Raw genomic sequence first — 14758 nt, 5'->3', positions numbered from 1 at the left:
ATACAGTTGTTATGGAAAAAAAAACATACAGAGAGAAAATAGGAAGAAAAAACATTTATTTTTTATGTACAAAATAAATCACAAATAAGGAATACAAACTAATAAAAATAATAGTAATGAACACCAAACATTTGTATTACTGAGATTTTCAACTGTATACCTATGCACCCCCTGTATATAAATTATTCATAGCTCTATAAATTGCTATGAATGATTAATATATAATTTTGACAACTACATTTGTTTTGTATTAGTGTATTTGTATTAATTTTGTTATTTGTACTTACAAGGAATTTTACAAAGTTCTAATAACTACTAATCTGATAATTAGATTCATTATAATAAAATAAAACAAGTTTTGATATAAAATATATACAATTCTGTTTAAGATGTTTACATCAACATAAAAAAATGAAAGTGGAAAAATTTTCTTTGTTTTAATGAAATTAAATACTTCACACTATGTAACAATTCCGATTATTTGAACATAAGATAAAAAATTTAATTTGACTATATTCAAAGTTCTAACTCTGTTTCTCTATGTAATACTAAAAAAATTTTTCTGAAATCAAATATTCTACAAAATGCTTAAATCAACCATTAAAATATATTTCAAAAATTAATACTGTATTTTCTTGAATGTAAGAAGCAATTTTTTTCCAGATTTTTGAATCTCTGAAAATAGGTACGTCTTAGATTTGATGTAATACATCATTATTAGTGACTTCTAGTGCCATGCAACTTATTTCTCTATCACTGATACATTGCATCATTTTAATGATTTTATTAGACCAATACTTGTAATAATAAATATTTAAGATGTCAACTTGATCTCATTAGCCTCTTACAGTAAAATCATAACTACTTAGATAAAAATTGCAAAAAAATGCTGTTTAGCACTCTTTCAAGAAATGTCGCATTTACGATGCTTCAAAAAAGCACTGAGGATGATTGCATGTGGAGAGGTGTAGCATTGAATGTAGTGTTGATTCACAAGAGCATAACATGGAAAGTGAAGAGGTTTCCAGCTTTGACACAATGGAAGATAGTGATATACAATCTATTTTACTATATAATAAATACTGAAAAAAAATTTATGTATTGAATCAAACAGATCTGGAAAATTTGTCTCAAGATGTGTATTTTTCAAAAGAAAAAAAAATCCATGGGTGAGCATGTAGAAATTATAGTGTGTCTTAGATTTGATGGCATCTTATATTTGAGTAAATACAGTAATTTTGGTTATTTATTTTTAAAAATATTAGATGTAGTTTACAAAATTGATATATAAAAAATATTATTATTGATATTATGAATTATAAAAATTAAAGTTATATTTAATATTAAAAATTAAGAAAATTAATATTTACTTTTTATGTGGCACTGGACTTCTTTCATGAGAATGTCCTTCCTTCCTTCCATCTCCAACTGGACAAGTAACCATTATATAGGCTAAAATAAATAAAAGTTTATGTGTTTCCTAAATTATGCATACTTAACATTTTTAATGTGTTAATATTTGCTAACTGATATAATTTTTGAACTACATTCAAAATTTTACTGTATGAAGGAAATTCAAAAGAAATCTTGAAATTGAATTGAAGCATAAAGTAATCTGCTTCCAAGCTCATAATTGCAGGTACCAAAAGATAGATAAAGGAAACTGAAGATAAAAAGAAAAAAAAAGCAAATTTAAATAATAAATTTAATAGAATAAGTGAAAATATTTTAGAAAATACACTAAAAAATAAAATATAAATAATAAATTTAAATGTTTTTATTACAATATATGAAATAATTCAATAAATTCATTTTGGAGACTTAATGAACTCACAATTCTTTAAATAAATGGCACACACTTTGAAAATTAACTATTATTTATATATTTATACTCTTTGAAAAAATTAGCAGTTTGGAGTGATGACACCTGAAAGTCTAGAAAATATGCAATGAAAATTTAATTATCTATGAAATTCCATCAGGAAGGTAAATATTTTTTGTATCAAAAACATAAAATAAAGAAGAGATGGTCATTTCATTTTGAAAATAAAATGAAAAGCTTGAATATTTATGATAGTCATTGCTTTTGTAAATTTTCCATCTATCATATAACTTATATTTGTTGTGTTTGTAATGATAACAGATTTATAACAACACTTTCTCACATATCTTTATATTTACTCAAAACCTAATTGAATAATTCCACTATATGTTCAATGCACCCACCTAAATTGATTTAAAACAAATTTTATTTGTTCAATATAACAGAAAGAATTAGAAAGCAATGTTTTGAATAATGTAATAGCACTTCCATAAGCCTATACATTTTTTTTTTTGAAAATATCAAACAGTAATAATAAATGCCTGAATTGAAAAGGAGATTATGCATGAAAGAGAAAAATGATGACTATTTTGAAATTAAATGTTATAAATTTATGACAACTCCAAAAACCATTTATTGGATATCTTTCATAAATTGTTTTACCCAAAAGAAATTAAATAACTTAAAATAATAATTTTCCCAATTATGTAAATTATAATACAGTATATTAATGATACTATTTTTTTTATATTTTATGCAGAAGATATGAAAATATTGTAATAAGTGTGTAGTAAAATATTTTGACTATATACATGAAAAATATTTTTTTTATACATCAGAAATAGTAAAATATTATATTAAAAAATGACATATACAAATTAATAAGCTAATGTTGTAACATGAAATATTAATTATAATCAAATTCTCTTAAAATTAAATTTTAATAAGTGGATTTTAATTTAAAATAAATTACTACTATAAGACATTATTAGTCTTACCTTTTTCAGTTTTTCTTCTTTTACGTTTATTGCATATTTTAACTGCACATACAGACAGAATACTTGCCACTATAAAGAAAACAGCTCCACCAACAACACCTGCTGTAATAGCTTTACTGCGACTAGTGGCTCCATGTTCAGCTGAGAAAAGATAAATTATCCAAATATTAGTATTTTAAATAAATATATTGGAATGTAAAGATAAATTATTTCAACTAAAGTTTCTCTCTATTATTTATAAATTTTTCTATTTAACTTATATATTAATTAATATTTAAATTGTTATATAGAAAATATATTATTATTTAATATAATTACAATATTCAAAACTTACATTATATTATTAGGATTTAACAAGTAATGGATATATGCAGTAATTTGTTAAACTGTACTAACTTGGTAAAAAAAATATTACTTCTTCACTAGGTGATCCGACAGACATTATTGAATATGAGAACACCCTAAAATAGTAAGAATATCCAGCTGGCAAACCTTTGGCTGAATGAAGTAAAAAAAAGTTAAATATACTTAAAATTATAAATGTAATTAATATTATCACAATATTTTAAATGGAATTTAAAATATTTTACCCAGATACGAATTTTCATCTTTGACGGGTTCCCAACGTTTCCAAGGTCTATCTTCTGTTTTATATTCCACATAATAAAATGCCACAGGTATTGACTTATTTATGGGAGGTAACCAGGAAATAAGAACTCCATGTGGAGTATTTGTGATAGTCACATTGCGAGGAGGCCAAGGTTTTGGACCTATGATAATTTTATAATTAAATTATTAATACTAAAATATATGATATCAAATAGTGATTACTATAATAAATAATAAACTATTATTTACTTTGCTATCAGGAAATAATGAATTAATGCCTGCAATTATGCCTGCAATTATTTTTATTATTAATTATAAAAAATTTAATTTATTGTATCTATTGAAAATATTAATACACAAGAAACTAAAATATTTTTCTTCATATTTTTATATAATTATTGCCAAATTGTTGTTTATCATTTTGTTAAAATTTCATAAAGAATTAACATTAATGTAAACTCCAACTCTGCATCATAATATTTAAATTTCAAAATTTATTCTATTTAAAAGCATTGTAATTTAATACAATAAAAATACTTCAAATATCAAGTATCATTTTTTTTATTTTATTTATTACTTTAACATATTTGTAGGCAAAAACTCACTCTAAGTTATAATTTAAAAGTTCAGAATATAATATTAAATTTTTCAGTTAACTGTTTTACTTAACATTCCTTTTCATGAAATTATCATATTCAACTTTCATAACCGGCAAATTTATTTCAAACATAAAGATACTAATATTAATATAACTGACTTAAAAATTTACCATTAGCAATGAAAAATTTCTTAAAACTTTTATATACATTACATATCTTACAATTTGATTAATACATTTAGTGCCAGACAAAGCTACACAAATTTATCTTATCGCCCAACTATTTTTATATACTTAAATGGCTCATGTAAAAACAGGACATTTTTGTAAATTTAATATTTTTTAACCCTTTGGACCTCATCCCACTTATTAAATTGAAAAATTTTATCATCTTCATAACTTTAATTAGAATATTTGAAGTTTCTGTCAGAATTATCAGATTCACTTGATCTGATCCAGATAAGCAGTTAGCTTTACTGTACAGTACATACCAATCTCACAGTCATGATTGGTGTATTAAATACATAAAGAACATTAAAGTTCATCATCTGAAAGTGCTCTTTGTTTTTAATTAGTGATAAATGAAATACAAATATCCCCCATATAACATGGTAGTTAGGTTCAAAAAAAGTGCCATGTTATGTGAATCCATACTCTCCACAAGTTTCCAGAATGTGTTTTTGAATTCTGCCACACAAGGATGCATGTCTTGGCAGCCATTAAGATACTACTAGTTGTTAGTGTAGGTCTGCAATTTTTAGTTTTTAATTGGCAACATCCCTCAAAACTAGTTCAGGTAGATATTGTGCAGGGATTGGCTGTCATAGTAGCCAGAAAATAAATTAGAAAATACAAAGTTTATAGAAGAAACTATATGAAAATGTGAAAATTTTGCATTAGACTTAATTCTATAATATTCTGTGAATATTTTGGACTACTTTATGAATTAAACAGCAATATAAATATTTCTCCATAGACAATAACAGCAGATTATTAGTAAAATTTTAGAAGCTAATTTTGCCAATTATCTTCTAGGAGAAAAATAGGATTTAAGTTTCTTAATTTTTACTTTAAATTTTTATCAGTTTTAAAAGATATTTTCCCATGATGCATGTAGAATGCTTTTTTCTTTATGTTAGAAAAAATTTACAAAGCCTAACAAAATTGGCATTATGAACAAATTTCTATTAGTAATTTCAAAATCAATTATATCCTCAATTCTATAGTTTTGTAGTTTCATAGTTCTTTCTGTATCTTGCAAACTTGTGGATATGAAACAAAGGACTAGTACAAAACATAAGGTTAGGTTCCAAAAGTTAGCAAAAGTTTACTGTTCTTTTTCAGAACTAAGAGAAATACTGTATGTTTATTAAAGCTATCAATGATAAATTAACAATCACAATCAGAAATATTGCATGTTAATATTAATTTTTTCTGCACTAAACTCTTTTAAACAAGGATGTTTTCTTTTTGGCAAAATATCAGCATCTTCTAAGCTTTCTTTCCTGTTGACCTTAATCTGAAGTATAGGTAAAATCTTGATTCTTCTCTACTTTTTTCATAAAATCTGATACTTTCATTTGCTTGCATTTACCTAAGAGATCTTTAAAGATTTAGTCTTTTTATTAGTAACTTTTAATTTATTCTATAAAAACAAAACACAGTGACAGTCTTTCAGGTTCATTTACAGCACTATCACCAACAACAGCAATATCTAGTTTATAGGAAAGCTAGGACAAGGAAGAAGAAAATTGTACAATCAGTTCTCATTAAATAAACTGAAAGACATGAAACAACATTGAAATTTTCAATATTTTAAAATCCATGGGCAAATATAAGACAACATGCATGCTTGCTTGAATAATAAAAAATATTGAATTATGCTGTTTACAGTTAAGAATTGTGACATTTTGTGTAGGAATGTCTCCAATTCTCAAACCAAATTACAGTGAACCGTGTTTTACAAGGGATAACTGTAATTTAAATAAACAAGACAATAAATTTTTGTTATTAGTCATCACAAAAACAAGCATGCAATATATATATTGAAAAAAAATACAAAATTTTCCTGCAAACAAATCACATGACATGCTAAATAAGAATATTGCAGAAAACTTAATGCTTAATTAAAATATTGCAGGTATGTGCATAGTAATCTGTATAAGGTCTAATTTACAGTAATAAATAAGATTTTATTCTTCATTAATTTCTATTTTTTAAATGTTTTTTTTGTCTTCAAGACAATTTTATTCATAATCAGTCCAAGATAAATAACAATTGTTCAAATATGAAAATAATTAATAAATTAAAAAAAAATATCTTTGGCATAAATCTATGAAATACTTCATATTACTTAAATAGTTACAATCTATCAATAATGTTCTGAATAAACTAAATTGTATTTTTTGTTTTCTAATTTATATTTGTGCTTATATTGATTAATTGAAATTAACAAGTAGTAATTATAAAATTTTATAATGTTGTTTTAGACTTCATTATATTTTATATCAAACAACAAAATTATGAAATTTATACAAAAAAAAAATGATTAATTTTGTTTTTAGAAATTTAAATTTAATTTATATAACAAACTGTAGCCTTATCTAAAGATTAAAAGACTAAATTTTAAACTATTAAAATATAAATATGAGCCTTTTAAAATGAAATTTAGCATATAATGATATTTTCTTAATAATAGAAAAAATAATATGTTAATAAAGTTGTGCATTCTTTAATATTTATTCACAAAAATGTCTATTAATAACTAACTGAAAATTTCTGATACATTTATATTTACTAACCTGCAGGTTTTTGTACAGTTGGAATATATGTTGCTCCATAAGCATCAGTTGGATAAACACCACCTAAATAATCCCATTCTATTGAAATAAAAAGAAGAAAAAAATCAAGTAAATTGAAAGCTGCAAATAAAGTTATTAATAATAAATATCATGAATTCAAAATTCATTTCATTAAATTCCTGTTATTTTATTTTTTTATCTCATAATATTTATAAACTATGAAAATTTTAATCAAATTTACTCAGAATAACAAAACTTAAGTCAAATATAAAAATCAATTTTCTATAATTTCTATTTCAAAATGGCATATTTAATAATTTTAAGTTATAAATTACTATATTAAATATTTATAAAATCTATATCAATATTTATATGAAATTTATGAAATAAATAAATTATTTTATTTAATGAATCTTTATTTATGAAATCAATATTAATTTTTAATTAATATTTATCTTTCCAAAATGTTCCCCTAAAGTTTATTTAAATTTTACCTTTAGTTTTTGCCTTTACAATTGGACTGAACTGTCCATCTCCAAGAATATTCCGAGAAAGAATTTGAAAATCATATTCTGCATTGGATTGAAGATTATAAATTGTAAATGTAGTTACACCTTTTGGCTGAACATGAATTGTTCGCCAATCATTTTCATCCCTTTCTTTTAACCGATACCTTAAACAATTATTAAAATCCAAATAAAAATTAAGTATTTAAAAAAGATACTTTTGTTCAAAAAGATTTAAACTTATTAATTTTAATATTTTCATCTTCAAATATCAATTTTAACTTCATTACCAAATAACATAATTTTGTTCATAGCCACCATCATATGCTGGAAGCCAACTTAATGTTGCAGCAAAAGCACTAGTATTAACTGATAAATTAGTAGGTGCATGAGGAGTTGTGCCTAAAAATGAACAAATGAAAAATAATAATGCTTAAAAGTAAGTACAGTATATAATAAATAGTTTATGCAAAAATTTATTACTTTCAATAAGAAGTAGACTACTTGTAACCAATGTTGCTATTTCATTTTCAAGAACACATTCATATGTTCCATGATCTTCTTTTCGCAAACCTCGAATTGTTAAGTTGCCACCAATCACTTCTGTTCGATCTCGAGGCAACTTTTTTGCATCTGCCTTCATTTTAAAACAAGTAATCATTGTTAATGATTAATAAATTAGTAACTGATAATTTCTAAAATTTAAAAAATATGACTTTATATTAAAAGAAAATTAGCATACTCTTCTCCAGCTGATAAGTGGTTTTGGTTGTCCAGTACCACTGCAGGGCATTGTTACTTCCATATTTACAGTTTTTTGATAAATAGGTTTTGGTTTTATTGTAAATACTGATGGTTCTATATAAATATTTAAATGATTTAATATAATTTGCTTTATTTTTGTATGATTAAATTATGAAATGTATTTTTAATCCGTAAACTTAAATTTAGCCTCAGATGTCAGTAATTACAAAAATATTTTATTTACCTCGTACTAATATTTCCATTTCATTTGATGTACCAGCAGTTCCATGAATATTATAAGGTGTACATTGGTATCGTCCTTGGTATTCAATATTTACATGTTGAAAAAAGAGAGATCCATTGTTTAATGTTGATACTCCAGGTGTGGCATGTGGATCAAATGGCCTTTGATCTTTAGTCCACGTAATATGTTGAAATGGTGGACTAGCTTGGATATAGCATTTTACTATACCAGATAATCCCAATGGTAAATATTGAATAGTTGGTGAATATGTTACTCTTGCAGGATCTAATGTAAAATTTCATTAAATAAACTTATTGCAATGTTAAAATATTTATGCTATATTTTTATCAATAAAAAATTATAAAATTATTTTAAACTTACATTCTACATTAAGATATGCTGATGCACTATTTGGATTACCAATACCATTTGAAACTTCACAAGTATATAATCCAGTATCTTCTGCTGAAGTTGGATTAATAAATAATGTGCCATCTCGTCGAATATTTGTGCGTGACTCTAGCCACGATAATTCAGATATGTCTATTCCATTATAATACCAATGGTGAGTAATGTTTGAAGGAAAAGCTTTAGCTTCACAGATTAATTCAACTCCATCTCCTTCTAATTTGGTAGCATTTCGAGGAGGTAAAGTAATCACTGCAGAACCTAAATAAAAATTATGTTAAATACTATTTTATTGAATATTTTTCATTTATTTTTCACAATAATAAATAAATTTAAACAAATAAATATCAATAATGAATGCAAATGCAAAATGAATGAAACATTTAATTGTCTAATAATTAACTAAATCATTTAACAATTTATGTATTACAGGTACTTGCAAGTTACTTTTAATTAAAAATTAGTAATTACTTTAACTAACCAGGATTAAAAAAAGACATAATATACAGCAGAACTAATTTTAGTGTAGCGTTTTTCTTTCAGACTTACTAAAATATTTAGATAGCATAACATATGCTAATGTCTTTTAGTAACAATATTAACAATTTTATGAAATATTTTATTATAATGTTATTGTATAAAATTGTAATAAAATACTTCAGATAAAATAAAACGATTTGTGCCTTTCAATTAGTTCAATAACTAAAATATTGAAATCACTGATGAGTTTTGTTATAATTTTTATGTTAATAACACCAAGAATTGCTCAATGTTGACATAATGTTCATAACTATTAAGACAGTTATGTCAAAATCAACAAATTAAATGTTTTAATATGAGGGTTATTTTTTTTTTCAACTTCCACCAACCCAGAATAAAAAACATGAATGAACAACAAAACCACTTTATTTGTAGAAGGTAGTTATAGTCATCACCTATTTTCCCACATAATTGCCTTGTTGATTCAGGCAGACATCATACTGTGACACCAGCTTTTGTATAACTATGTCGAAGAACGTTGTCACCAGGCCATTCAGCCAACTTTAACACTGTCACAGTCAGCGGTATACAGTGTGGACCTTGAAATTTGAGGAAACTCCTCACTGAGCTCAGAAATCATGAACTGATGCCTTTCTCACACCAATTGATCCACTTTGTCCACCAAATCATCGGTCATCACATACTTCCTCCCTTGACTGCCCCCATCATGAATGTTGTCAGGTCCTTGTTTGAATTTCCTGCACCATTCATGCACACATCCATAGTTCATGAGGTTCTCACCATACACATTACACATCCTTCGATGAATTTCACTTCCATTCAGGACTTCAGCCTGTAGAAATCAAATTACTGCTCGTACTGCACAGTTGGTGGGAGACTAGATTGGCAGCATCATGTTTATGTGTTTACTGCAGAGTAAATAGCTTGGCACAACACTAAGTGGCAAAGAAATATACTACTCACTAGGTGTATACCCTGCCCCTGTCTCACATGCTTCCAATTTTTTTTCATTAGGAGGGTTGAAAATAAAAACCTCATATAATTTACATAATTTTTATACAGAGGTCCCATGTAAAAAGTGTTACCAGCTAAAAATATGAGGACAACTTGGCCAATATAAACTGTCTTTTTCATTTTTTGTAATTTTAAAGGAACTTTAATAATGATAAAATTATGTTGCTCTATGCTTTCTTTCTTAGGTGAACAAGGAGAAATTTTGAAATGTAATTCTACAAAAAAAATGTATACACTTTGTTTTTGTATATATATGTCATATTGTTTTGCAGTCATAATCGTAGGGATTGAGTGTAGGGACATGTGAAACAAAGATGGAGAAAAAGACCACAACACATCTGTACATTTCAAGGTCAGCACTCAAACTAACTTTATTTTTCTAATGTTGCCAACCTTGTTCTAAAAGGAACAAGATTACAAAATTAACTTATATATATGGTATAGACAGAACAAAAATCAAAATATGTTATATATTTATTTATTTTGATTCTATGGAAAAAACAAGAACGTTTCATTCAATGCATTTTTTCATAACATGTATCTATTAAAACATATGGACAGTTAAAGTTTATGTTGATTTAAATTATTCAGTTCACTCTGACTGTACAACTAAGTATAAAAGATGTACCATTAAATCTAAACAGAAAAGTGGTTTCAGCAAGATGGTGCTCCATGACATTTTTCAGTGTATATGTAAGCTATTAAACCAGGAATTTGATGACAGATGGATAGGTCATGAAGGAATTGTTGAATGGCCACCTCATTCACCTGATCTCAGATCTCTATGAGAAAAACTTATATTTCTAAATTTAGTATGAGAGAAGATATAAAACAGAATACATGAAGCCTGTGCTACAGTGACCACAAACATGTTATACAGGATTAGATAGAACTTTATAAAAAAATAAATAATGTTTAAAAATGAACAATCTTCAATTTGAATGTTTAATAAAAACAGACAAAACATTCTGGTATAACTGAAAAATTGCATTCCTGTCAGTTATACTTGGTCAACAGTTTGAATAAACTCAAAGCTTCAATTGCTTGTATCTTTTAGTAGACACATGTCATAATCAATTTCTTTTAGTAAATCTATATTGATTGATTGAGATTGCATAATGATATTATTTGAAGATATAAATTGATTTAAAGAACTTTGCATATAAAAATATCAGAATATTGAATCTGTAATTTTTACATGGATTTAACAATCTGGTTTTACAAATATTAGTAGTTAAACATTTTCTATCATTATTAATTATGCATGTTATAAAAAAATGCTTTAGATCAAAGTTTCTTGGCTTTTCCTGTAGAATCTGAAAATGCATACTTTTCTGTAGAGTTCCACTTGGAATTTCAGTTTCCCCATTCCCCTAAGAAAGAAGACAAGGAGTGCAATCATTGTTTATGAAGTTCCTTTGAAACCATAAAAAAAATTTACATTAATCAAGTTGATATCAAGATATCAGCTTATAACACTTTATGTGGAACACGTGGCATTGTGGAACATTTTTAAAAATTTTGTTTGTTTAAATATTCTTATTTTTAAAAATATTTATTTGCAATTTAAAAAAAATAAATAAATTACTTGGAAAGTGGTAAGTTAGAATAAAACTGATGCACATTTTTAATTAAAATTTTGAATTATAATATCTGAAAGATAATTAGATGACTGAGGCTATAACGTTGTTAGTGTGACACTCTGGGGTCTAGGCTTTAGTCTAGGTCAGAAACCTCAAGAATTTTTTATGGGAGTGTCCTAGATGTCAAAATCCCATCACTTACAATGCAATCACATCCATTGTTGGCCTAGACAAACACATAATGAATATATTATTGTTAATTGTCTACTTGGACTTTACTTATTAATAGGACTTTATACTGGTGTTTAAAGATTGGCACAGTAATGAGAGTTAGTTCAAGTAATAATCACCTGTAGTAATAATTTCTGTACACATATTATACGTGTTTCGGGCTAGCATGCCCCTCATCAGCAGTATTACTACCAAACACTAAAAAGTAACAATAACAAAACAAATAAGTTATACCGTAACTTAAAATTTCTTAGCAATAAAATACAATTTTAAAACTTACTGTAAATACATATTTCAGTCCCGAGTATAACTGGATATTTCTCGTTTTACAATTAAACATTTCACTGTACAATTAAAATTAAATAAACAAAGTAAATAAAGACTGTAAATTATTAAAATCTAACACCATCATGTAAAAAATTCCATTAAAAAAACTCACATCAAGGTTTCGTTTGCCACCATTCAATGGCATTATGATAAGGAGACTATTAACTATGCTTTTTTATAAACGTCATCAAGTATGGTGCTCCAGGATTGGTGGATTATATGACCCAAAGTATTGTTTATTTTATTTCTTTCTTTCTTTATGTTTAAATGTTCGTATTATTGACGTTTGTAATTATTTGATTCTTTTTTCTTAATGTTTATAGTATTTTTGTCGATTTGGCACCTATAACTATTGCAGTGTTCTGCAACTTCAGAATTTGCATAATTACCCCTTATTGCATGTATGTGCTCTTTTATTCTTGTGTTTAATTTTCTTTTTGTTGATTCAAATTATTCAGTTCACTCTGACTGTACAACTAAGTATAAAAGATGTACCATTAAATCTAAACAGCATTCTTGCACCATTAACTGTATCCTGCACTATATAAGTTTTGTATAAGTTTGCACCATTATATAGTGCAATCCTATATAACCTATAAGTGCAATCCTATATAACCTATATAAGTTTGCACCATTATATAGTGCAGGATGCACTATATAAGTTTTGGCCGGATCACAGCTGCAATTGAATGAATACACAATTTCTTTTTCTTCCATTATATCTAATTTTTTATCTGACCTATGATATAAATATCTTTTAAATAAATTATATTTTTCGGGTATTAAATTCACTTTTCCATTTAGTATATTTTAAACTCTTTCAAATATTTTAGATACATACATCAAATTTACACATTTTTTATCATTTTGAAAATTTCTATTTTTATTATCATTATTATTAGTCCAGTTTAACCATTTTTCTAATGTTTTTTTGGGGTAACTATTCAGTAAGAACATTTTTATGACTTGTTCTATTTCTATCTCTTGATTTTCTAATTTACTAGTTCCGTTTTTAATTTTTTCTATGTACATTTTAAAGATGTTAAATTTCATAGCTTGTGGAACGTTGGTTTTGTAATTTAGTACTTTTGGTATTTGCATAGGTTTTATAAATTTTCTGAATTCTAATTTATTGTCAGTTCTATTGATGGTTATATCTAAATAATTTAAACTATTATTACATTCTGTTTCGGCTTCAAATTGTATGTTTGTTTCTATTGAGTTTGTCTGTTTTAAAATTTTATCTTCACTAGTCTTTCTACTATCAAATAAAATAATACAATCATCTACATACCTATTATAAATCATTATTCAGTCTTATCCACAATCTTTAAACACCAGTATAAAGTCCTATTAATAAGTAAAGTCCAAGTAGACAATTAACAATAATATTAGAATTTAAGGACAGTAAGGCTTTTACAATTACATAATGAATATGTTTTTAATTATATTCATCATGATCCTCTTAATGCCCTCAAAACAGAGTAAAGAAAAATCTAAAAATTGAATTGTTCCAACAATTAAACCTGAATGACAATGTGCATATATCATCTTTTCAGCATAAGTAATTATTTTGCATGTTCAAGAAACAAAAATTAGTGATTCTATATATTAATATGAAAAAAATTATATTTGTATGTTTTATTTATCAGATTCAGAAAAATATATAAACATATACACTAAATAAAACTGATGAATTTTCCATAAAATATAATTTATGTCTTAAAAGAATATCATCATTTAATAAGTATTAAATAAATCAATGACACAAATAAAACATTCCTAAAATAATCCAATTTGTAACAATATAAGATAACATTTGAAAGATTTTTTAGAATAATTCATTATTTTATAACAAAAATATGCTTCAAAAACAAAAAAAATAATAATTGTTTATTTTTATAAATTCTTCCAATTTTTTTTTAATTGTGTATAATGTCAATAAAAATTTTACTTGGTTACCATTGAGCTAATTAGCCTAATGGTAACTAAGTATAATTTCACTCTTTAGAATATTAAGTATAATTTCACACAGTTTTGACAATTAATTAAGTAATTAGGCTGATAGGTTGTTATATTTAAATAACTGCTGTATTTTATGTATAACATCCAGAATATATTTTATTTTCAAATAAATAAACAAATATATATATAATAAGTTTAATTTTACCTGCAACAATAATTTTTGTATGAGCAGAAGCACTTCCCTCTATGTTATGTGCGGTACATAAATAATCTCCAATATCTGTTTGCTTTAGATTTGTAATACGAACTGTTGTATTTGTGACTTTAATATTGGCACTCTCATCTAATGGTAAATTATCCTTTAAAAAGAGAGTAATTGAAATATGTTACAATTATATATTTATAAA

General features: G+C 25.4%; 1 protein-coding gene across 3 annotated transcripts in view; it reads right to left on the bottom strand.

Annotated features, from left to right (window-relative positions):
- Positions 1 to 14758, bottom strand: part of LOC136989523 (protein turtle-like) — a 64206-nt gene that overhangs the window by 8517 nt on the left and 40931 nt on the right. For all 3 annotated transcript variants that reach the window (XM_067287724.1, XM_067287731.1, XM_067287739.1), the window contains exons 4-15: positions 14557 to 14710; positions 8704 to 8991; positions 8323 to 8607; positions 8077 to 8192; positions 7818 to 7971; positions 7625 to 7736; positions 7323 to 7501; positions 6829 to 6906; positions 3411 to 3590; positions 3217 to 3318; positions 2821 to 2961; positions 1371 to 1452 (exon numbers count right to left, since the gene is read on the bottom strand). In XM_067287724.1, the coding sequence (XP_067143825.1) occupies positions 1371 to 1452; positions 2821 to 2961; positions 3217 to 3318; positions 3411 to 3590; positions 6829 to 6906; positions 7323 to 7501; positions 7625 to 7736; positions 7818 to 7971; positions 8077 to 8192; positions 8323 to 8607; positions 8704 to 8991; positions 14557 to 14710 (1871 nt within the window). The remainder of the gene's footprint in view (positions 1 to 1370; positions 1453 to 2820; positions 2962 to 3216; positions 3319 to 3410; positions 3591 to 6828; positions 6907 to 7322; positions 7502 to 7624; positions 7737 to 7817; positions 7972 to 8076; positions 8193 to 8322; positions 8608 to 8703; positions 8992 to 14556; positions 14711 to 14758) is intronic.

The sequence above is a fragment of the Centruroides vittatus genome, unplaced genomic scaffold (genome assembly GCF_030686945.1).
Source record: "Centruroides vittatus isolate TY-2023 unplaced genomic scaffold, ASM3068694v2 contig_13, whole genome shotgun sequence".
NCBI lineage: Eukaryota > Metazoa > Arthropoda > Arachnida > Scorpiones > Buthidae > Centruroides > Centruroides vittatus.
This window is presented reverse-complemented; position numbering and strand designations above follow the sequence as displayed.